The sequence below is a fragment of the Saimiri boliviensis genome, chromosome 4 (assembly GCF_048565385.1).
Source record: "Saimiri boliviensis isolate mSaiBol1 chromosome 4, mSaiBol1.pri, whole genome shotgun sequence".
Taxonomy (NCBI): domain Eukaryota; kingdom Metazoa; phylum Chordata; class Mammalia; order Primates; family Cebidae; genus Saimiri; species Saimiri boliviensis.
The window spans coordinates 131,197,215-131,220,466 of record NC_133452.1 but is presented as its reverse complement, the minus strand read 5'-3'; the positions used below and the strand labels follow the sequence as shown (position 1 = coordinate 131,220,466).

At 51.5% G+C, this 23,252-nt stretch overlaps 2 protein-coding genes across 9 annotated transcripts; one reads left to right on the top strand and one right to left on the bottom strand.

Moving 5' to 3' along the window:
* Positions 1-7,241: 7,241 nt before the first annotated feature.
* Positions 7,242-12,422, bottom strand: PRRT1 (proline rich transmembrane protein 1). Of its 3 annotated transcripts, none has more exons than XM_039467778.2 (5): positions 12,045-12,422; positions 11,274-11,365; positions 9,840-10,378; positions 8,391-8,576; positions 7,242-8,276 (listed from the first exon to the last, which is right to left on the bottom strand). In XM_039467778.2, exons 2-5 carry the CDS (start codon positions 11,290-11,292, stop codon positions 8,100-8,102), a joined length of 921 nt encoding a protein of 306 aa, XP_039323712.2. In that variant the 5' UTR covers positions 11,293-11,365; positions 12,045-12,422; the 3' UTR covers positions 7,242-8,099. The 3 variants fall into 3 exon arrangements, with proteins under 3 accessions (XP_039323712.2, XP_074254323.1, XP_039323711.2); XM_074398222.1 differs by lacking the exon at positions 12,045-12,422 and adding an exon at positions 11,740-11,793; XM_039467777.2 differs by lacking the exon at positions 12,045-12,422 and having other exon boundaries at positions 8,391-8,513; positions 11,274-11,412.
* On the top strand, positions 11,892-23,180 carry PPT2 (palmitoyl-protein thioesterase 2). 6 transcript variants are annotated; one of them, XM_010332232.3, is made up of 9 exons: positions 11,892-11,964; positions 14,046-14,236; positions 14,491-14,644; positions 15,119-15,214; positions 15,302-15,409; positions 17,382-17,465; positions 17,585-17,669; positions 22,103-22,157; positions 22,342-23,180. In XM_010332232.3, exons 2-9 carry the CDS (start codon positions 14,054-14,056, stop codon positions 22,483-22,485), a joined length of 909 nt encoding a protein of 302 aa, XP_010330534.1. In that variant the 5' UTR covers positions 11,892-11,964; positions 14,046-14,053; the 3' UTR covers positions 22,486-23,180. The 6 variants fall into 6 exon arrangements, 5 of the variants coding, with proteins under 5 accessions (XP_010330534.1, XP_074254320.1, XP_074254322.1 ...); XR_012517347.1 differs by lacking the exons at positions 11,892-11,964; positions 22,342-23,180 and adding exons at positions 12,768-13,101; positions 21,317-21,657; XM_074398219.1 differs by lacking the exon at positions 11,892-11,964 and adding an exon at positions 12,768-13,101.
* The last annotated feature ends 72 nt before the right edge of the window (positions 23,181-23,252 follow it).

The window sequence follows — 23,252 nt, the reverse complement described above, 5'->3', positions numbered from 1 at the left end:
TAAATAAATAAATAAAAATAAATGCATTATTTTATACATGTAAAATTATAATTTATATGCATAAATATATATGTATTACAAAGAATAATTATGTGAACATCAGGTAGCTTAAGAAGTAAAATCTTGGTCAGGCATGGTGGCTCACACCTATAATCCTAGCACTTTAGAAAATCAAGGTGGGTGGATCACTAGAGGTCAGGAGTTCAAGACCAGCTTGGTCAGCCTGGTGAAACCCTATCTCTACTAAATATACAAAAATTAGCCAGGTATGGTGGCCGGTGCCTGTAATCTCAGCTACTTGGGAGGCTGAGGCAGGAGAATCCCTTGAACCCAGGAGGGAGAGGTTGCAGTGACTCAAGATCATGCCATTGCCCTCCGGCCTAGGTGACAGAGTGAAACTCCATCTCAAAAAAAAAAAAAAAAAAAAAAACCTCTGGCCGGGCGCGGTGGCTCAAGCCTGTAATCCCAGCACTTTGGGAGGCCCAGGAGGGTGGATCACAAGGTCAAGAGATCGAGACCATCCTGGTCAACATGGTGAAACCCTGTCTCTACTAAAAATACAAAAAATTAGCTGGGCATGGTGGCACGTGCCTATAATCCCAGCTACTCAGGAGGCTGAGGCAGGAGAATTGCCTGAACCCAGGAGGCGGAGGTTGCGGTGAGCCGAGATCGCGTCATTGCACTCCAGCCTGGGTAACAAGAGCGAAACTCCATCTCAAAAAACAAACAAACAAACAAAAAACACCTCCATCACCCAGAAGGGCCAGGTGGCTCACAACTATACTCTCAGCACTTTGGGAGGCCAAGGTGGGCGGATCACCTGAGATCAGGAATTGGAGACCAGCCTGGTTAACGTGGCGAAACCCTGTCTTTACCAAAACATTAGCTGGGCGTAATGGTGCATGCCTGTAATCCCAGCTGCTTGAGGCAGGAGAATTGCTTGAACCCAGGAGGTAGAAGTTGCAGTGAGCCGAGATCACACCACTGCACTCCAGCCTGGGCAACAGAGCAAGACTCCATCTCAAAGAAAAAAAAAAAAAAAAAAGCAAAAAAATGAAGAAGTAACATCTTCCCCAATATAGTTGAAGCTCCCTGAATTTCCCTTTCCATATTCCTTTTCTACCAAAGGGTAATCACTATTTTCTGAATGTTCTGCTTTTATTATTATTATTATTATTATTTTTTTAAAAGACAGGGTCTTGCTGTGTTGCCCAGGGTGGAGTGCAGTGGCTATTCACAGGCACGATCCCACTACTGATCGGCATGGGAGTTTTGACCTGCTCCATTTCTGACCTAGGCCGGTTCACCTCTCCTTAGGCAACCTGGTGGTACCCCGCTTCTGGGAGGTCACCATAATGATGCCGAACTTAGTGCAGACACCTGATCAACATAGTGCACTTATAGCCCAGAACTCCTGGGCTCAAGCGATCCTCCCACCTCAGCCTCCCGAGTAGCTGGAACTACAGGCATGCGCCACTGCGCCCAGCCAATGTTTTGCTTTTACTACATAAGTGAGTAGGGAAAGAATTTTGTTCTTTCTTTTCAGAGATGTATAATATTATAGCACGTTTGTATAATGACGGGAGTGCTGCAGTGAAGAGGGAATAAACCGATTATGCAGGACAGAGAGATAGGGGATAATTTCAGGAGTAACATCTCTGAGCAGGCGAGAGGGAACAGGATCCTGGGGTACAGGGAGGAGCAGGTCAGCCTCTCTGCCATACGGTTGCAGGTTGACTGGTGAATTTGAGGTGGGACTGTGAGGAAGTTCCCCTCCGAAAGTTTGTTTTCGCAGTGAAATAGGAAGAAAGGTTGTCATCTTGTGAAGTTGTGGTCTCGGATTTGGGGAACATGAACTGTGTTGGGTAAGGCGGGCTGGCATGCCATACTGAGGGCCTGCAGGAAGCAAGACCAGTCAGTATGACTGGGTTTCTCCCCAGCTGTTGAGAGCAGGTGTGGAGCAGGCACAATGGGATTTGACCAGGGATGAAAATGTGTCAGACAAAGAGGGCTCAAGAGTACAGAATGAGGACTGAGAGGCGATTACCGGGTTGAACCTTGGAATCTAAACTGGCTGATGAGGAAAGTGAAAAATTGAGATCAAACAACAATGAAAAGTAATAGAGTCAGTGGAGGGGAGGCCCAGATGGGGTTGAAGAATTTTTGGAATAGAGGTACTGGGGAGCAACACAAGAAGACTAAGGATGAGATTCTGGAAGGGCAGCAGGTATTGGGGGCAACCAAGTTTAAGGTGTGACATAGGGAGTAAGGGAAGCAGGGAGAAACAAATCACAGCAAGAGAAGGGGAGGGTACTGCAGAATCTGCATGAACATTGAAAACATAAAAATTGGCCGGTGTGGTGGCTCATGCCTGTAATCCAAGCACTTTGGAGGCCAAGGCGGGTGAATCACCTGAGGTCGGGACTTCAAGACCAGCCTGACCAATATGGTGAAACCCTGTCTTAAAAATAAATAAATAAATAAATAAAATAAAATAAAAATAAAAATAAAAAAATAAAGAAAACATAAAAATATTCTTGCAGGCTTATTAGAGGATAAAAAAGAAAAAAAAAAAGAAAACATAAAAATAATAAAATGGGGCCAGGCGTTGTGGCTCATGCCTGTAATCCCAGCACTTTAGGAGGCTAAAGCAGGCATATCGAGTGAGTTCAGGAGTTCGAGACCAGCCTGGACAACATAGTGAGACCTCATCTCTATTAAAAATCAAAGGCCGGGCACAGTGGCTCACGCCTGTAATCCCAGCACTTTGGGAGGCCTAGGCAGATGGATCATGAGGTCAAGAGATCAAGACCATCCTGGTCAACATGGTGAACCCCGTGTAATCCCAGCTCTTAGGGAGGCAGAGGCAGGAGGATAGCTTGAGCCCAGGAGTTCGAGACCTGCCTGGGCAATATAGCGAGACCCCATTCTCCACAAAAACGAAAAAGACAAAAACAAAAAAAAGAGCAAAAACTCTGTCTCTAAATAAATAAATAATAAAAAGAAGACAATGAAATGAGAGGTGCAAGTAGAGTGATCAGGTACTGAATATTCCATTGTTGAGGGGGAACGGTGACCCAGAATCTAATTATGGGAGAGTCAGACCACCCACACAGACGTTAAAGGAGTGAAGAGCCTCTCCTAGAGGATGGAGTCTCTGTCAATAGAGGTGCCAGAGCCAAGGGCATCCCCTGCAGAGGGAGGTGAATCAGGTAAGAAGAGGATAACATTGTAAGAGTTTATCTCCTCTTGAGGGAGGAGTCTGGCTGAGGTTAAGAGATCTGAGATTAAGAAACAAACACTTCTAAGGAAAAGTGAAAGAGAGCTAAATCATTTTTTATTCATGTTTCCCTCTGCCTAATTCCTTTCAATTGAGTTGAGTTCAAAGATTGGTAGAAGAGGTTTTATCTGATGAGGATCTGCAAACCAGAGATAAGCCAGATTTGACTCCTGCCTTCAAGTAGCTCACAAGGTAAAGCTGTGTACATCAAGTTGTCAGGTGGGAAGAGATGAGAAAATATGCAGATAACGGGAATCTCAGATCTAGATACTTTTCTCCTAAAGAAAATTGCCCAGAGTTGAAGAAGTTATTTTTTGGCCTCTTCACTCTCCCTGGGTGATCCGTAAAGTGCCTGTAAACCTATGATTCCCAAACTTGGCTGTCCTTTGGAATCACCTGATCATGTCTTAAATACTGATGCCTGAGTCCCACTCCCAGATACTCTTTTTGTTATTTTTTTGAGACAGGGTCTTGCTCTGTTGCCCAGGCTGGAGCACAGTGGTGTGATCACTGCAGCCTCTGCCCCATAGGCCCAAGGAATCCTCCCGCCTCACCCTCCCAAGTAGCTAAGACTACAGGTGAGCCACCTGGCTCGGCTTAATTTTTTTTTTGAGACAGAGTCACACTCTGTGGCCAAGGCTGGAGTGTAGTGTCTCGATCTCAGCTCATTGCAACCTTCGCCTCCTAGGTTCAAGCAATTCTACTGCCTTTGCCTCCCGAGTAGCTGGGATTATAGGCATATGCTACACCATACCCAACTGATTTTGTGGTTTTGGTGGAGAGGGGGTTTTACCACATTGGCCAGGCTGGTCCTGAACTCTTGACCTCAAGCGATCCACCTGGCTTTCGGCCTTCCAAAGTGCTGCGATTACATGCATGAGCCACCGTGCCCGGTCTAGACTAATGTTTAAACTTTTTGTAGCGATGGGGGCCTCACCATATTGCCCAGGCTAGTTTCGAACTCCTGGGCTCAAAGGATCCTCCTGCCTCGGCTTCCCAGAGTGCTGGGGTTACAAGTGTGAGCCATTGCACTGGTCCCAGAGATTCTGATTTAATTGTTTTAGGATGTGATTTGGGCTTTGGGATTTTTCAGTGCTCTTCAGTGGATTCTAATATGCAACTTGGGGCAAGAACCATTATTCCAAGGAATGCCTGAAGCTCTATTTAGACATCTCACCAGTAACCAGTATGGAGTCTCCTGTTGCATAAATGCATAATGCTTTAATCTAACCCAGAGGACAATGAGAGACCCTTTTACTGGAGTGAGGGATGAATTAATCTGGGTCTTGAAAGATATTATAGATAAAATTTGGCCAAGTAGAGAGGCAGATGTGAAGAGGGGGAGAACATCATGAGCAAGAGCCTGGATGTAGTCTAAAGCCTCTGAAACTTGTGACAAGCTGCAAACAATTTGGTTTATAATAGGGAGAGATTGGGAAGGAGGGCTAAGATTTGAGAACAGCTGGGCAAATACCTGGAGGTGGGAATGATGAGTAATTCAGCATGGTTAAAAATTAGAATGAACAGAGAAGCTGGATGATTTTAAATTATGGAAGCTGTTAAAGGCCAGATTAAAATTTTGTAAATAATTGAGTAGGGAATAGGGAATCTTGAAGGGCTTTCAAGCAGTGGAGTTACATAAGTGTGTTTAGGGAGGCTCATCTGACAACAGCGTGGAGGGAGATGAGGTAGGGAGAGGTAGGCAGTAGGAACACCTGTTGGAAAGCTGATGCAATAATTCTAGTTGTTCCAGCCTTGTTCCAGCAAGGGCTGGGGAAAAATTACAGATTCAAAAGACATTGTGGTGGCAAAATTGACTGGGCTTGAGAACACACCAAAAATAAGGCAGGAGGGAAAGGGAGGAGGCAGCAAATTTTCAGATAAGGAAGAGTGATTAGGAAAATGGTCTATTAACAGAGAAAGGGACGCAGGTTTTCTGTGGCATTTCATCAGTTTTGGAATGTGCTGATTTAGAGGACCAGCAAGCATAATCCACGTGGCTGTGATCTGCAGGCACTGGAAAAAACATCTGCATGTAAAATACAGGTTGGAGAAGCATTTGATTAGCCGAGTTGAGTGATTGAGCTTTTCACAGGGAAGTCTCAGAGAAGGGGAAAATAATTAAAGATGGACACTTAGGGGAAGAACAAGCAAGGAGGGAAGGCAGAGGTGAAGATGGTTAGAGGTCTATGTGGAGGCGGGGGTGAAGGAAGGTCAGTATGTGCCTGAACCTGAGTGTGTGGGGAATTCACGGTCAAGGGACAAACACAGAAGGGTTCAGAAGTAGCATACTGTGAAAATGCCATTGATTTGGGATCTGGGTAGTTGGTTGCCATTTGAGAGAGAGGTTTCGGGAGAGTAGGGTGTGGATACATATTTCAATTAGTCAAGAAGTAGTGGGTATAAAAGACAGATTCAGACATATCTCTGATAGCAATATCCTCCCACCTTTTTTCTTGAGATGGAGTTTCGCTTTTGGTGCCCAGGGGTACAATGATGTGGTCTTGGCTCACTGCAACCTCCACCTCCCGGGTTCAAGCGATTCTCTTGCCTCAGCCTCCTGAGTAGCTGGGATTACAGGCTCCCACCACCACATTTGCCTAATTTTTGTATTTTTAGTAGAGTCAGGTTTTCCATGTTGGCCAGGCTGTTCTCGAACTCCTGACCTCGTTACCTTTCTGCTTCTGCCTCCCAAAGTGCTGGGATTACAGGCATGAGCTGCTGCGACCTGCCTCTACTATTTTTTTTTAAGGTGTCAGAGGGTGAGTGGAAGTGGAAGCTGCAATCATGAATTATTCTTTTCTTTTCTTTTTGAGACAGAGTCTCAGTCAGTCACCCAGGCTGGAGTGCAGTGGTAAGATCTCGGCTCACTGCAACCTCCACCTCCCAGGTTCAAGCAATTCTCTTGCCTCAGCATCCTGAGTAGCTGGGATTACAGGTGCCTGCCACCAAACCCTGCTAATTTTTTATATTTTTGGTAGACACAGGGTTTCATCATGTTGGCCAGACTGGTTTCCAACTACTGACCTCAAGTGATCTGCTGGCCTCAGCCTCCCAAAATGCTGGGATTACAGGCGTGAGCCATTGCACCCAGCCGTGAATTCTTTTCAAGAAGTTTGGTAAGGTAGGCACATTAAATCTGAAACATCCAAAGTGGAACCCATGATATCCACACCTCACCCCACCTCCTCTCACATCTCCTATCTCAGTGCATGGCTTCCCTTCTAGATTGTAAGCTCCATGAGGTCAGGGGTCACACCTGCTGTCTGGGTGGATGTCTCACCAGTATCCAGTATGGAGTCTGCCTGTTGCATAAATGCATAAATTCAGGATAGGACCACCAAAGACCCAAGCCCACCGCTGGTGCCATCCGCTAATCACCACTCCCCTCTCAAAAAAGGCCTCATGGTTGACCTCTTTTGGCTAGGACAGGGCAGCTAGTTCCAGGGAGACTTGAGAGGCCATTGACCTCCTCCCTGGGCTCCCAATCTGCTCTTTTTGCCTTTCCTATACCCCGTACAGTCCAGCATGTGGGGCTCTAATCCAAGTTTTCTGCTACCCGCCAGCCCAGTCAGGAACAGCTATGGGCAGCTGGCATCTTTTCCTGCATCACTCTATCCTTGACCAGCTTCTTCACCATGGTCTGCCCTCTTCTGTTCTCTTGCCTTCCTGGAGTTCTGGGGATAGCAGGGAATGGAAAAGGGGTACTGGGGAAATAAAGCCTCACTTTTTTTTTCTCAGCCCCACTGAGAAAACAAAGCCTCACTGAGAATGGACCCCCAAGGTCTTCTCTGGTGGATTCCCAGGGAGCTTCCCTCCGTCTGCCATATTCGCGTGTCTCTGGCGATCTGGGAATCTGTCTCCCTCACGTTAGTCTCTGTCGGATTTTCTTTTTTCTTTCTTTCTTTTTTTTTTTTTTTTTTTTGGCGAGGCCGTAGTCTTTGGAATTGCGGGCGATAAATCAACTAAGTCTCTTTAATACCGTCTTTCAGAAGTTCACACACAGGCACACACAGATCAGAACAAGGCGGGGGCCGCCGAGGGGAGCGGGGAGCGGGGACTTGGGAGGTCCATAGCCTGGATTCCTTTCTGCCCAGCTGCCCAGGAGCTGGGAGAAGTGGAAGGGAGTATTTACAGAGCTTTTACAGGCATGTTTCTTATCCCAGGGAGAAGGGTCCTACACCAGGAACTTCCCAAATGTGCTTCCAAAAACCAAGGGAGACGTTCTGGGATTAGCAAGAAAATAGGTTGAAATCTGGGTGGAGGTGGGACGAAAACGTACTTGCAAAAAACTGGAGGTGGGGGCGTGGCTACCCCAGGGCTCGGTCCTTTGGCCGGAGGGAAGGGAGGAGTCTGTCCGTCTGTAGGTGAGGCCTGGAGCCACAAACCCAATCACTGGACTGAATCACCCCGCGGAGAAAAAAAGAAGGCGGAGCCTGCCGACCTGGAGGCGGGGTTTTGTCAGCGCTAGGGCGGAGCTTATGGAGGAGGCGGGGTTTTAGGGACCAAACCCAGATTGCTGGGCTGCGGGCACTACGCTTTGAGGGTGAGGGGGCCTGGGGCGACTGAGGGTCCGGTGTTTGGCCAGGATCCCGTAAAGCGGCGTCCCTTGGGGTGTGGGTTTTGGAGGGGTTCCTGAGGAACTGGATTCGGAGCTTGCTCCCAAGGCGAGACGTTCCGTGGAGGCGGAGTTTACGATGTATTGAAGTCTGATGGCCCCAGAAGCGGGTGTGCAGGGCGCCCATTGGGCCCGCGGCATGACTGCAGAATGAGCCTGGGGGGTCGAGGGGCGCAGAGTGGGGCCGGACCGGGGGCGTTTTTAGGGATCCCAGTAGTTCTCGTGGTGCTGCGCGGCGATGATGATGACTACGGTGAGGATGGTACAGAGCACCATGGCCGCGATGCCCACGGCCAGGGAGATGAAGGAGAAGTTCCGGGCCTCGCGTGAAGCGATCTCGGCCGACACCATGTCTCCGCGGGCCAAGGCCGTGCGCACCTACGGAGGAGAAGTGGGGAAAGGAGATCAAAGAGCTGCAGCCTTTCTCTGCGATGGTCCCCAGCACTCCTAGAACTGCCCATCCCCCAAACCGAGTATGTTCCTGCCCCCTACCTGCACTGCCTTGAAGATGGCAATGATGCCCGTAGGCCAGAAGCAGCAGATGGTGGTCAGCACCGCGATGGGCATGTAGTCGTGTGGCGGGCGCCTCGGCTCCAGTAGGGCCAGCCCTGGGCCCTGGGGCGGCGGGGGGAGAGTGGAGGTCACTCCTGTCCCCCCCGGGGTCCCGCCTGCATATGGCTGTGGAAGGAAAGTTGGGGGGAAGGGGCATCACTCCGACCCTCTCCCAGCCTACCAGCATTGGGTGGCCGGCAGAGTGGCTTTAAAAGCACTTTTTTTTTTTTTTTTTTGAGACGGAGTTTCACTCTTGTCACCCAGGCTGGAGTGCAATGGCGCGATCTCGACTCACCGCAACCTCCACCTCCTGGGTTCAGGCAATTCTCCTGCCTCAGCCTCCCGAGTAGCTGGGATTACAGGCATGCGCCACCATGCCCAGCTAATGTTTTGTATTTTTAGTAGAGACGGGGTTTCACCATGTTGACCAGGATGGTCTCGATCTCTTGACCTCGTGATCCACCCGCCTCAGCCTCCCAAAGTGCTGGGATTACAGGCTTGAGCCACCGCGTTCGGCAAAAGCACAATTCTTTTTTTTTTTTTTTTTTTTTTTTTTTGAGACGGAGTTTCGCTCTTGTTACCCAGGCTGGAGTGCAATGGCGCGATCTCGGCTCACCGCAACCTCCGCCTCCTGGGTTCAGGCAATTCTCCTGCCTCAGCCTCCTGAGTAGCTGGGATTACAGGCACGCACCACCATGCCCAGCTAATGTTTTGTATTTTTAGTAGAGACGGGGTTTCACCATGTTGACCAGGATGGTCTCGATCTCCCGACCTCGTGATCCACCCGCCTCGGCCTCCCAAAGTGCTGGGATTACAGGCGTGAGCCACCGAGCCCGGCAAAAGCACAATTCTGAACTATGGTTTCTCAAAATAAACCACCCAGTATCCTTCCAGGACACCGATAAATTCCACCTAGGCCCCTCTTCTCCGTTCCCTGCTTCATTAATCACCACTCTTGGGTTCTCTACATTCTCTCCCACAAGGTATGGTCCCACAGGGGTTGCCCTGGCCTCACTTCAGACCTTGTTTCTTCCTTCCACACACCTACCAGGCCTGCCCTACCACTTAGTCCCAGGCTTCTTCCATCTTCCCCTGGGTTCTCAGCTTCCATTTTTCCCCCTCCAGACGGTTTCTTACTTTCAGACCTCTGAACCTCTAGGCTCTGTTCCCTCTCCCAGGCCCTGACTTTGGGCACCAATAGACTCCTACTCCCGGGTCTCTCCCTAGTCCCTCATGTCTCAGGCTCTTTTCTTTCTAGGGCTTGCCCCGGGAACACTACCTGTTCCCTGTCCTTGTTCCTCTATTCTGCCAGCCCCCAGTGTATCCCCAATTTCAAGTCCTGTATCGCATCCCCCTCTTCTCCCATGCCCCTGTCTGCCTGGCACTCACCGTGCCCACCGGGTAGACCGGCACGTAAGCAGTGCAGGGCTGCAGCTGCAGGGGGTATCCGGGCGCTACGTAGCCCCCCAGCGGCAGCGTGCCCACAGTCCCCGCGTGCGTTGGCACCACGAAGCCGGGGGCCTGGGCAGTCTGGGCGGGCGCCGGTGGGGGCGGGGCGGCGGCGGCGGGCGGCGGCGGGGGAAGTGGGCCCTCGAAGCGAGTCTCCTGCAGGTAAGGGTCGGGTGGCATGCGGGGCAAGGTAGCGCAGCCGGGTGGGGGTGCCCCAGCAGCAGAACCGGGAGGGGCGTGGTGGGGGGGCCTCGGCAGTGTGGCGGAGGCGGAGGGACCGCGCTGAGCGGTGGCCGCGGAAGAGGCCAGGCCCCCTGCCCCTAAGCGCGGGAGGGTGGCGGTGCCAGACTGATGGTAATGGTGGTGGTGGTGATGGTGTGAGGAAGGGGCTGCCTGTGGCGGTGGGGCTGGGAGTTCGGCTGGAGGCTGAGGGGCATTGTAGGGCGGTGGAGAAGTGTGAGGGACTGAGTCTGGGAGTCCTGGAGGAGGTGAGTGGAGGAAAGGATAAGGGGAAAGATAACACAGACAGTGATGAGGAGGGGTAAGGGGAAACACAGCGAGTCATGGATGGAGAAAGATAATCGGAGAGACACATAGAAAGAGACGAGTGAGAAACCATCTCTAATTTGAGGGGCAAGAGAGGGGCTATATCTAGGCCATCTGCCCCCCTCCTTCTTCCTTCCAATCTAGTTTTGAGGTCACAACTCTTGTCTGCTTCTTTTCTCTTTTTCATCACCATGCACCCAGCTCTCACCTGCAGACCCCAATCCCCTCTCCTTTGCTATAGCTGCCTTTGGGCTGGCCTGTCCGGGCTAGTATGTGCTTATGTGTAGACATGCAACCCTGTGTTATCTATGTTCGATTCAACAGTTGTATAAACACATGTGGGATGACATGTGCTCCACTCTGCTGTTTCTTCAGTGGGGGGAGGAGTGCCCCAGCCTCTTTGAGAATCTCAGGACCTCTTTTAGGGCAGATTAAGAAAAGCCCTCTGGATTTTACTCCCTTGACAACCCCCATCTGGTCATCTCTCCCTGTTTCCCTACAGGATGTCTTCATGCCAGCCAGGGACTGTCCATCTGTCACTCCCAATGATGCTATTCTTGCAGAACCTGGCTGTACTTTCTTCACCCTCTCAACCTACCCGCCTCGGCCCCTGCTGTTGGCAAGGGGCAGAGGCTTCGACTGGAAGGAGGAAAGGAAGAAGAAGGGGGAGACAGAAAGAGGAGGGGAATTAGCAGAGTGTTGAGAGCTGGAGAGAAGGGGAATGAAACAGAACCACCGCTAGGGAGGGGTGAAGAAGGGGGTTGGGGCAAGGGGGAGGGAGAGTCAGAAGACAGTGGAGGGGGTGGGAGGTTTTGTTATTGTTTTTACCTGACTTTTCGGATGACATGCCTGCGGTCTCACTGGGACAGGGTCCCTGCAGCCGGAGTGGAGGGTCCTTGGCCGGTGCCGGAGTCTGGGTGCTGGATGGCGCAGCCGGCAGCAGCGCAGAGATGGAGAGATGAAGGCAGCGGCGGGGGGCGGAGGGAGAACAGGGAGGGGGGGAGCTTAAAGGGACCGTGGCAAGGGAGGGGGAGCACTTCAGCCGTCCCCCACTAGGTCTCTCTTTCTGCTCTTGGACCACCTCTCCCCTCCTCTCACCCCAGCATTCAGGCCCCCAGTTTAGGCTCCTTTGGAGTTGTCATGGAAACACGGAGGCTAGACCAGGCTAGGCGGGTGGGACTAAGGGAACGAAGGACGGAGAACTCTCTAGAGTCACCCCCTCCAAGACTCACTGTAGTGGTTATATTGTGGGAGGAAGTGAACAGGTTCTCAGTGGAGTTAATAACCCAGGTACCTCCAGAGGCAGGTCCTCCCCCGACTTAGCTCCCTGCAATGTGCCAGAGTCTTCCCTGAAAGGTGCCAGGGTCTTCTCCCAAATCTTTGGCCCGTTTCCTCCTCTTTAGAAGAGATAAATACTTGTGTGTGAGAGAGAATTTCGCAGAGTTCAGAACTGCGATGGTCTGAAAAGTTCCCAGGGTACGGTGGACCTGCCAACCTGACAGCAAAGAGGGAGGCCCAGGTCTGTAATTCGGGGGAAGCTGGGCCTTGGGGGGAAAAGGGAGAGAGAGTTTGTGTGGTGTGTGTGGTGTGCATACATACCTTCTTTGTCCAGGACTGAGGAGCCGAAGCTCTTTTGGAGAGGGTGGGGGCGGGGTATGACTTAATTGCTCATTTCTGGCAGCTCCGTTGGGAATTGTGCTTGTTCCCCCACTCTCCCTTTGCTTGCTGAGGCTGCTTAGCGTCTCTGAGCCGGTCAATGTTTAGATCCATTCCCCAAACCCCTCTACTCCCACCCACTCCCTGTCACCAAGAGGCATTTCCACCTCCTGAGTCGACCTGCAGCACAGCGTTATTAGTCTTTTTATTTGCTTATTGTATCTTGGGAGCGCGTGGGTGGGTGCAGGGAGCGAGGATAGGCAGTCTACGGAGAGTTACACCAGTTGGTTTTTTTTTTTTTGCAAAAACACAGCCAGAGAATCATTCTGCTCCTTACGCCCCCAGCCCCCGCCTCAGGCCGTCGCTTTCCCGGCTGGGTCCCTTTTTGTCTATATCCTAGTGGAGACTACAGAGCAGTACGGAGGCTTCCGCTGAAACCAGTTCCAGGCTCCAGAGAGTCAGATCAAGGCTTCACACCAGTCGTTCTGGTCACTTAGGCGATCGCGTGAACCCCCGACCCCTTACCGCCGCCCCGCCGTCACACTCCACCATTCCGAGCGCAAAGTGGTTTGACTGAGACGAATTTAGACCAAGCAGTGACCTTGTAAACAGAGAGAGGGGCTCAGACGTGCGGAGAAAGCCTTATCTCAAGATAAACGTCTTTAAATGCTAAGTAAAAGCCCTGAGGCACTAGGGTGTGGGGTAGGGGTCACAGGCGGGGCGGTGGGGCGCCTGGGGGTCTCGATAGGGAGCCGCCCACAGAGAGCTCAGAAAGCCAGATTGTGGGGGTCGCTCAGGTTGAAAGACTGGTCGAAGTTACGCGGGCGTGAGTCAGCGCATCCCTTTGGGCCCTCCGCCCCTTCAGGGTGGGTCGCTTATGGGGAGGGGAGTAGAGTAGGGCAGGAGAAACTGGGCCAGGCTGCACTTAGCTCAAGGGGCCTCGAGGACTCTCCGCGTCTCTGGAGACAAGGGCACTACATGCACTTCAGAATGAAGAGTTGTAAGACGCTGACCCGGGGCGGGCTGGAGGGGGGTGGGGTGGGTGTTGAGGGGTAAGCCCGCGCTGGCATCAGCCCTCCAGGTCACCCTGCCACTCACCCAGCACAAGGCAAAATGTGGAGGGCTATCTTTCCCTGGTCCACCCCCCCGACCGCCCCCTGGGGAAAGAAAACTTCGTGTTCTGCTGCAGAGCCGGACGCCTGTACTGGGAAGTGGGGAGAATCGAGGCGGGGAAGTCGGACCTTTGGGTCGCTGGGGCCAACGAAGCCTGGACAGCCCTTCTTTCCATTCCCAGAATCTGTTTGCTGCTTTTTCCTCTCCCCACTGGCCTAAATGGATCGCTCCGCCTGTTTCCTCCCCGGCACCTAGGGCGCAATGGAATATTCCATTGCCCCTCCGGTCCCGGCTGTGAGTTGCGGGGGACGCTCGCGCGGTTGCCAGAGAAAGCCCCGGACGTGACGGATTTGCGCGACCCCAAGCAGCTCGCCCTTCCCCCCTCCCATCCGTCATTCTCCTGCGCTCCCTTTTCTCCCCCTTCCCCCTCCCCCGTGGGTTCCAGATTTGGGAGAAGTAAACAGCGGGCGGGAGCGAGTCCTACGGAGCCAGGCCAGGTGGGAGTTTGCACTCTCCAGGGGGTCTGGGCTGCTGCTCCGGGGTATTACAGAACTCCGCGTTGTTCCTGGCTGGGGAGGGGCATCGGTCTGGGCCTAGGGAAGAGGTTCCCAGAGCGAGGAGTTCGGGGCGGGACAGCGGGTGCGCGTTGGTGCGTCAACGTGGTAGGGGGGTGTGTTTGTAGGGAGAGGGCTCGAGTAAGTTAAAAGTAGGCTATTTTGTGACAAGGACCTGGTGCGGGAGCGAGAGGAGGCGGTTTGATTGCCGTGCGTTTGTTCCGAGGGAGGAGGGTGTTGCCATCTCCTTCACAGGCCCTTATCGCCACTTTCTCAGGCAGGAGCATGCTGGGGCTCTGGGGGCAGCGGCTGCCCGCGGCGTGGGTCCTGCTCCTGTTGCCTTTCCTGCCGCTGCTGTTGCCTGCAGCCCCCGCGCCCCACCGCGCGTCCTACAAGCCGGTCATCGTGGTGCATGGGCTCTTCGACAGCTCGTACAGCTTCCGCCACCTGCTGGAATACATCAATGAGGTCTGGCACGGGACACCCGGGTGCCGGGCGTTAGAGGCTCTCTACTGTGGCAGGGGAGGGAAAGCGGGAAAATGAAAGCCACCCCTCTGGGCCTGCCCAGTTCCTCAGGGAGCTGATGCTGGCATGGGGGGAGAGTTGGGGGACGGGATCCCTGGTTGTAGCAGGGCACAATAGGCCTGTGGACGTGGGCCAGGGGGTGGTGTGTGGGAGCTTCTTAGCCTATCCCCGGTGGCTGCATTGCCCCCTTCCCACAGACACACCCCGGGACTGTGGTGACAGTGCTCGATCTCTTCGATGGGAGAGAGAGCTTGCGACCCCTGTGGGAACAGGTGCAAGGGTTCCGAGAGGCTGTGGTCCCCATCATGGCAAAGGCCCCTCAAGGGGTGCATCTCATCTGCTACTCGCAGGGTAGGCGACTCCCCTGCCCCTAACTCCTAAGCCCTATCTGAGGCTTGATCCTTATCTGAGGGACACTTCCTAGTGTCCCTTTTTCTGAACCACATTGCTCCAGGCACAGCCCTGATACCTGAGCCCTTCCTTTCTGACTTCCCTCAGCATCTGGGTCTCATCTCTGTCTTGAATGGGAGGGAGGCTCCCTACATTGCTGCTCCTTCTTTCCGTATTATCCATGGTTCTTGGACATAAGGGCTAATGGGGCAGGTAAAAACACCCTAGAATTAGAGGCAGGAGGCCTAGCATCTAATTCGGGCTCGGTCACTTACATGATGTGTGACCTTTTGGCACAGGGTGTGCCTGCCTTCCGGAAGCCTCAGTTTCCTTTATGTACAGTGTGTTGGGGGGCAGTGTGTGTTCGTGGGGGTAGAGGGTGCTGCTGGCTTTGCTGTCCTTAAGTCCCTGCCCAATGTGGTGTTCTGTCTACAGGGGGCCTTGTGTGCCGGGCTCTGCTTTCTGTCATGGATGATCACAATGTGGATTCTTTCATCTCCCTCTCCTCTCCACAGATGGGACAGTATGGAGGTGAGTGGGCACTGGACCTCACAGAATGCCCTGAGTTTTGGGGGCACAGAGGTTTATGGTCACTTAGCACTGACATTCTCTTGCCAGACACAGACTACTTGAAGTGGCTGTTCCCCACCTCCATGCGATCTAACCTCTATCGGATCTGCTATAGCCCCTGGGGCCAGGAATTCTCCATCTGCAACTACTGGCATGGTGAGTGGGGCTTCCATGGAGAGGGCACTGTGGAGGGTCAGGTCAGTTGCTTCCACCTCTGCTGCAACCAATAGCAGTAATGACAAGAAAAATAACTTACATTTATTTAGCCTTTACTATTTGAACAGGCACTGCTGAGGGTTTTGTTTTCTTTTTTGAGAGGGAGTCTCGCTCTATTTCCCACTCTGGAGTGCAGTGGCACGATCTCAGCTCAATGCAACCTCCGCCTCCCAGGTTTAAGCAATCCTCCTGCCTCAGCCCTGCTAGTAGCTGGGATTACAGGTACATGCTACCATGCCTGGCTAATTTTCGTATTTTTAGTAGAGACGGAGTTTCGCCATGTTGGCCAGGCTGGTCTCAAACTCCTGACCTCAGGAGGTGTGACCTGACCTCAGGATTACAGGTGTGAGCCACTGTACCTGGGTCAGAATGTTTTTTTTTTTTTTTTTTTTGAGGCGGAGTTTTCGCTGTTGTTACCCAGGCTGGAGTGCAATGGCGTGATCTCGGCTCACCGCAACCTCTGCCTCCTGGGTTCAGGCAATTCTCCTGCCTCAGCCTCCTGACTAACTGGGATTACAGGCACGTGCCACCATGCCCAGCTAATTTTTTTTTTGTATTTTTAGTAGAGACGGGGTTTCACCATGTTGACCAGGATGGTCTCGATCTCTCGACCTCGTGATCCACCCGCCTCGGCCTCCCAAAGTGCTGGGATTACAGGCTTGAGCCACCGCGCCCGGCAAGGGTCAGAATGTTTTAAGTGTGTTACCTTATTGCCTCAGCAGGTATAGTCTGATGCAGGAGTCAGCAAAACTTTTCTATAAAGGGACAGAGAGTAAATATTTCTGGCTTTGTAGGACATGTAGTCTGTTTCACAACTACTCAATTCTGCTGTTACAGTGTGAAAGCAGCCATGTACCATATGTGAATGAATGTCTCTGTGTTCCAATAAAACTTTAATTACAAAAACCAGTAGCAGGCTGGATTTGGCCCATTGGTCACAGTTTGCCAACCTCTAGACCAGACCATGGGGCCAGAATACTTGGGTTTGAATCTTGACCCTACTTAAGATTGGGCAAGTTACTTAACCATTGTGTTACTCAGTTTTCCTTGTCTGTAAAACAATAAGATCGAATACTTCACCAGGTGGTTTTAAGGATTAAATAAATTAATGAATGCAATGTAGTTTGAATAGTACCTGGCTTATAGTAAGTGCTAGATAAAAGAACTTGCTATTGCCAGATATGGTTGCTCACCTGTAATTCCAGCACTTTGGGAGGTGGGTGGATCACTTGAGATCAGGAGTGTGAGACCAGCCTGGCCAACATGGTGAAACCCCGTCTCTACTAAAAATACAAAAAAAATAGCTGGATGTGGGCACTTGCCTGTAATCCTAGCTACTTGGGAGGCTGAGGCAGGAGAATTGCTTGAACCCAGTAGGCGGAGGTTGCAATGAGCCAATATTATGCCACTGCACTTCAGCCTGGGCAACAGAGTGAGATTCCATCTCAGAAAAACAGTACTTGTTATGTTTACAATTATTATGACTACTATCATTATTTTTTTTTGAGATGGAGTCTCACTGTGTTGCCCAGGATGGAGTGCAGTGGCGGAATCTCAACTCACTGTAACCTCCACCTTCTGAGTTCAAGTGATTCTTGTGCCTCAGCCTCCTGAGTACCTAGGATTACAGGCATGCACCACAATGCCTGGCTAACTTTTGTATTTTTAGTAGAGACAGGGTTTCACCATGTTGACCAGGCTGGTCTCGAACTCCTGACCCCAAGTGATCCACTTGCCTTGGCCTCCCAAAGTGCTGGGATTACAGGCGTGAGCCACTGCACCTGGCCCAAATTATCACTACTGTTTTATTGCTACCCATCTTGACTATTGCTGCAGCCTCCTTGTTGGGCTCCTCACCACCTGTCTTGCCTCCCTTTTCTGCTTCCTTTTTTTAACTGCTGCTTGTATCCAGATCCCCACCATGATGACTTATACCTCAATGCTAGCAGCTTCCTGGCCCTGATCAATGGGGAAAGAGACCATCCCAATGCCACAGGTGAGAATCCAGGCTCCTATCTGTGTCCCCTTTTCTGCTTCTTTGACGCCTTGTGTTTCCCTCTCCGACCAGGCCTGACCCCTGTGGCTGACTCAGCCTCTTTTCTTTCCATCCTACAGAATGGCGGAAGAACTTTCTTCGTGTGGGCCACCTGGTGCTGATTGGGGGCCCTGATGATGGTGTTATTACTCCCTGGCAGTCCAGGTACAAAGGGATTGTGTGGCCTGAAGACTGGCTAAAGACATCTCCTAACCCTGATAGGTCTTTATCTCATGCCTAAAACTGGCCTGCTCCTCCCACTGTTCAGTTAGTGCTCCTCCCCTCATTCATCCCGTCACCCAAGACCGAAACCTGGGGGTCATGTCCCAGCCCCTTGCATCAAGCCAGGCACTGAGTCCTGCTGACTCTCCTCTCTATCCCTATCACCCCCCTCCCCCACTTTGTAAAAACTTTTAATTTTGAAATTCTTATGGATTCATAGGAAGTTTCAAAGACTGTAAATATAGAGAGGCCCTTCACCCAGCCTCCCCCAGTGGTTGCATCCTACATAATTATAGCACAGTATCAAAATCAGGAATGTGGCCCTTGTGGGTGATGGAGGTGTTTTTTTTGTTTGTTTGTTTTTTTGAGACGGAGTTTCGCTCTTGTTACCCAGGCTGGAGTGCAATGGTTCGATCTTGGCTCACCGCAACCTCCGCCTCCTGGGTTCAGGCAATTCTCCTGCCTCAGCCTCCCGAGTAGCTGGGACTACAGGCGCGCGCCACCATGCCCAGCTAATTTTTTGTATTTTTTTAGTGGAGACGGGGTTTCACCATGTTGACCAGGATGGCCTTGATCTTTTGACCTCGTGATCCACCTGCCTCGGCCTCCCAAAGTGCTGGGATTACAGGCGTGAGCCACCACGCCCAGCCCCCACTACTGCTTCTCTACACCTTCTGAAATCCATCCATCAACATGGCCTCCAACCCCACTCCCCAGTGCGCCCAGCTGCACCTCACCTCTGTGTCTTTGCTCTTGCTGTTCCCTGTGTCTGGGATAGCTTTCCTTGGTCCAGGTTCATTGCTGGGAAGCTTTTGTTGATGCTCTAATACTAGGATGAGGGCCTTTCTTTTTTGCTCCCACAATCCACTGGATTTAACAATGTTAGCATTTATTCAGCTGGAATAAGCACTGAATAAATATGCTTATTCCAGGTTCCACTCAGTGCCCATGCCAGTTAAATTTTTTTTTTTTTTTTTTTTTTTTTTTGAGACGGAGTTTTGCTTGATACCCAGGCTGGAGTACAATGGGGCGATCTTGGCTCACCGCAACCTCCGCCTCCTGGGTTAATGTTTTGTATTTTTAGTAGAGACGGGGTTTCACCATGTTGACCAGGATGGTCTCGATATCTCGACCTCGTGATCCACCCGCCTCGGCCTCCCAAAGTGCTGGGATTACAGGCTTGAGCCACCGCGCCCGGCAATATTTTTTAATTAAAAGATTTTAACTCTACCTGGCTGGGCGCAATGGCTCACGCCTATAATCCCAGCACTTTGGGAGGCTGAGGCAGGTGTATCACCTGAGGTCAGGAGTTTGAGACTAGCTGGCTAACATGGAGAAATCTGTCTCTACTAAAAATACGAAAATTAGCCAGGTCTGGTTGCGCTTGCCTGTAGTTCCAGCTACTTGGGAGGCTGAGGCAGGAGAATTGCTTGAAACTGAGAGGTGAAGGTTGCAATGAGCCGACATGGCGCCACTTCACTCCAGCCTGGGTGACAGAGCAAGACTCCGTCTCAAAAAACAAAAAGATTTTTAAGACCTTTTTATTTCGAAATAATCTCATACTTAAGAAAAGTTTACTGCTGGGTGTGCTCTCACGCCTGTAATCCCAGCACTTTGGGAGACTGAGGTGGGCAGACCATAAGGTCAGGAGATGGAGACCATCCTGGCTAACATGGTGAAACCCTGTCTCTACTAAAAATACCAAAAAATTAGCTGGATGTGATGTTGCACACCTGTAGTTCCAGCTACTTGGGAGGTTGAGGCAGGAGAATTGCTTGAACCTGGGAGGTGGAGGTTGCAGTGAGCTGAGATTGTACCCTGCACTTCAGCCTGGGTGACAGAGCAAGACTCCGTCTCAAAAAAAAAGTTTGTGCCTGTAATCCTAGCACTTTGGGAGGCCGAGGTGTGAGCCCAGAAGTTTGAGACCACCCTGAGCAACATGGCAAACCCCCATCTCCACCTAAAGTACAAAAATTAGCTGGGCATGGAGGTGTGCACTTGTAGTCCATCCTGGCTACTCAGGAGGCTGAAGAAGAATCGCTTGAGCCTGGAAGGCTGAGGTTGCGGTGAGCTGAGATCTTGCCATTGCACTCCAGCCTGCGTGATGGAGTAAGACTCTATCTCAAAAAAAAAAAGTTTTTTTTTCTGGCCAGCCGTGGTTGCTCGTGCCTATAATCTTTGGGAGACTGAGGCAGGCAGGTCATAAGGTCAAGAGATGGAGACCATCCTGGCCAACATGGTGAAACTCTGTCTCTACTGAAAATACAAAAAATTAGCTGGACGTACGTAGTGGCATATGCCTATAGTCCCTGCTACTCAGGAGGCTGAGGCAGGAGAATCGCTTGAACCCGGAAGGCAGAGGTGGCGGTGAGCCAAGATCGCACTACTGCACTCTAGCCTGGCGACAGAGCAAGACTCCATGTCAAAAAAAAAAAGTTACCGCCGGGCGCGGTGGCTCAAGCCTGTAATCCCAGCACTTTGGGAGGCCGAGGCGGGTGGATCACGAGGTTGAGAGATCGAGACCATCCTGGTCAACATGGTGAAACCCCGTCTCTACTAAAAAATACAAAAAATTAGCTGGGCATGGTGGTGCGTGCCTGTAATCCCAGCTACTCAGGAGGCTGAGGCAGGAGAATTGCCTGAACCCAGGAGGCGGAGGTTGCGGTGAGCCGAGATCGCGCCATTGCACTGCAGCCTGGGTAACAAGAGCGAAACTCCGTCTCTGCTCACTGCCACCTCTGCCTCCCTGGTTCAAGGGATTCTCCTGCCTCAGCCTCCCAAGTAGCTGGGATTACAGGAGCCTGTCACCATGCCGAGCCCTCCCAAAGTGCTGGGATTACAGGCATGAGCCACCACGCCAGGCCTTTTTTTTTTTTTTTTTTTTAGACGATGTCTCACTTGCGCAGGCTGGAGTGCGGTGGTGTGATCTCAGCTTACTGCAACCTCTGCCTCCCGAGTAGCTGGGATTATAGGAACTCTCCACCACACCTAGCTAATTTTTGTATTTTTAGTAGAGATGGGCGTTCACCATGTTGGCCAAGCTGGTCTTGAACTCTTGACTCAGGTGATCTGCCCTACTTGGCCTCCCAAAGTGCTGGGATTACAGGTGTGTGCCACTGCTCCAGGCCTCTTAAGTATCTTTTTTTTTTTTTTGACATGGAGCTCACTCTGTCACCAGGCTGGAGTGCAGTGGCGTGATCTCAGCTCACTGTAACCTCTGCTTCCCGAGTTCAAGCGATTCTCCTACCTCAGCCTCCAGAGTAGTTGGGACCACAGGCAGGTGCCACTACAACCAGCTAATTTTTGTAGTTTTAGTAGAGATGAGGTTTTGCCATATTGGCCAGGATGGTCTCGATCTCTTGACCTTGTGATCCTCCCGCCTCGGCCTCCCAAAGTGGTGAGATTACAGGCGTGGGCCACCTCACCCGGCCTTAGTATCCTTTAATCTGGAATAGTTTTTCAGTCTTTGTCCATGACATTGATATTGTTGAAGCATACAGACCAGCTGTTTTGTAGAATTTCCCTCAGTTTGGGTTTGTTGGTTATTTTCTCATGCTTAGGTAATACTTTTTTTGTTTTTTTGTTTTGAGATGGAGTCTCACTCTCGCCCGGGCAGGAGTGCAGTGGCGCGATCCTGGCTCATTGCAACCTCTATCTTCCAAGTTCAAGCAATTCTCCTGCCTCAGCCTTCGGAGTAGCTGGGATTACAGGCGCCTGTGACCACGCCTGGATAATTTTGTATTTTTAGTAGAGATGGGGTTTCCCCACGTTGGCCAGGCTTGTCTCGAACTTCTGACCTCAGGTGATCTGCTGGCCTCGGCCTCCCAAAGTGCTGGAATTACAGGTGTGAGCCACCTCGCCCAGCCGGTAATACATTTTGATGGGGTTTCTACAGAAGTGAGGCCGTATCTTCAGTGTATCACCTTATGAGGTACATTATATCCAGTTAGAGATTTTTGAGTGTCCTCCCTGCTGCCTCTCTCCCCAATAGGCCTTCCATTCCTTTAGGACGTTAGCCCACCTTGATTTTCTTTCCTTTGTTTTCTGAGACAGAGCCCTGCTCTGTTGCCCAAGCTAGAGTGTGGTGGCACAATCTCAGCTTACTGCAACCTCTGCCTCCAGGGTTCAGGTGATTCTCTTGCCCCAGCTTCTTGGGTAGCTGGGATTACAGGCACCTGCCACCATGCCCAGCCAATTTTTGTATTTTAAGTAGAGATGGGGTTTCACCATGTTGGCCAGGCTGGTCTTGAACTCCTGCCCTCAGGTGATCCAGCCACGTCGGCCTCCCAAAGTGCTGGGATTACAGGTATGAACCATTGTGCCCAGCCAGCTTTCCTCCAGCTCTCCTGATAACCTTCCCCCAAATCTCTTTGTAGCTTCTTTGGTTTCTATGATGCAAATGAGACGGTCTTGGAGATGGAGGAGCAACTGGTGAGCCCCCTTGGGATTACTTCCCCTTCCATCCACTGTCCCACCTCATTCTGGAGCCCTCTCTGTGACTTCTGAGCTGAAGGGTTTACCCTGTGGGGAGGAGGTTTACATGCCAGCAGTAACTCACTTTGTCTCTCCTTGTGTCTTTCTTCCATGCTTCCACGCCCCTTCGACCACCTTGAAGGTTTATCTGCGAGATTCTTTTGGGTTGAAGACTCTATTGGCCCGGGGGGCCATAGTGAGGTGTCCAATGGCCGGGATCTCCCACACAGCCTGGCACTCCAATCGTACTCTTTATGAGACCTGCATTGAACCTTGGCTCTCCTGAGGATATATTCAGGGGTCCCCAGGAAATCCCTAGTCCAGAGACCAAGTGGTGGCCTTGGAAAGCAGTGTCAGGCTCTGGTGTGCCTGTGACCACCTCATTGCTCCACACTACCCCCACCAAGCTGGACTCCCAGAACCCCTCTCCTCTGCTCCTCCGTGAATGACAAGTTCTGGCCTCCCCTACCTCATGTCCTCTCATTTGGGGGGGTTGCTCCATGCTCTCCCTTTCTCTCAAGGCCGAAGTTGGGAAGTGAGAAACCATGTTTTTAACTTGTGGCTGCTTTTGCTGCTGCTGCTTCTCCGTATCTGGCTGTATGGGAGGAGAACCCACCCCCTGCCTACCACAGGGGTCTCCTTCCAGGCCACTCAGGACATTTTTAGCTTCTATTCTTCCCATATTCCCTTTTTTCTCTGAAGTCCTCTGTCATCAGCCCTCCCAACCCCTAAGAGGGACTACCCATGAGAGTGGGGTTCTGAGGCTCCCCTATGGGGACAGTTCCGTTCCTGAAGTGTCAGTGTTGGGGAATATCTGTGGCCTGTGAGGCCCATCTCAGGTTTGGGGATCCCCCAGTCCCTATGATCAGTGTTGGAGTAACCCCTGGGAGCCTAGTTTCTTTTGAGGCCCCAGGCCCTCTTTTAACTTCCCTTGAATGGGTGTTACCCCTGTATTTATAGAAATAAAGTTCCATTTCCTCAGTGTGACTTGGCTCATTTCCAGGTGGAGGGGACCTGGCTCCCTAAGGAGGGTGTGGACGGAGAGCTGAGGCC

Coding starts and splice junctions, on each gene's coding strand:
- PRRT1 (XM_039467778.2), bottom strand. Junction 8,577..9,839: donor CGGTCTACCCGGTGGGCACG/GTGAGTGCCAGG, acceptor TTCCTTCCACAG/CCATATGCAGGCGGGACCCC. Junction 8,277..8,390: donor CCATCTTCAAGGCAGTGCAG/GTAGGGGGCAGG, acceptor TCTCCTCCGTAG/GTGCGCACGGCCTTGGCCCG.
- PPT2 (XM_074398219.1), top strand. CDS start 12,768: ATGCTAAGTAAAAGCCCTGAGGCACTAGGGTGTGGGGTAGGGGTCACA. Junction 15,410..17,381: donor CATCTGCAACTACTGGCATG/GTGAGTGGGGCT, acceptor GCTTGTATCCAG/ATCCCCACCATGATGACTTA. Junction 22,158..22,341: donor TGGAGATGGAGGAGCAACTG/GTGAGCCCCCTT, acceptor ACCACCTTGAAG/GTTTATCTGCGAGATTCTTT.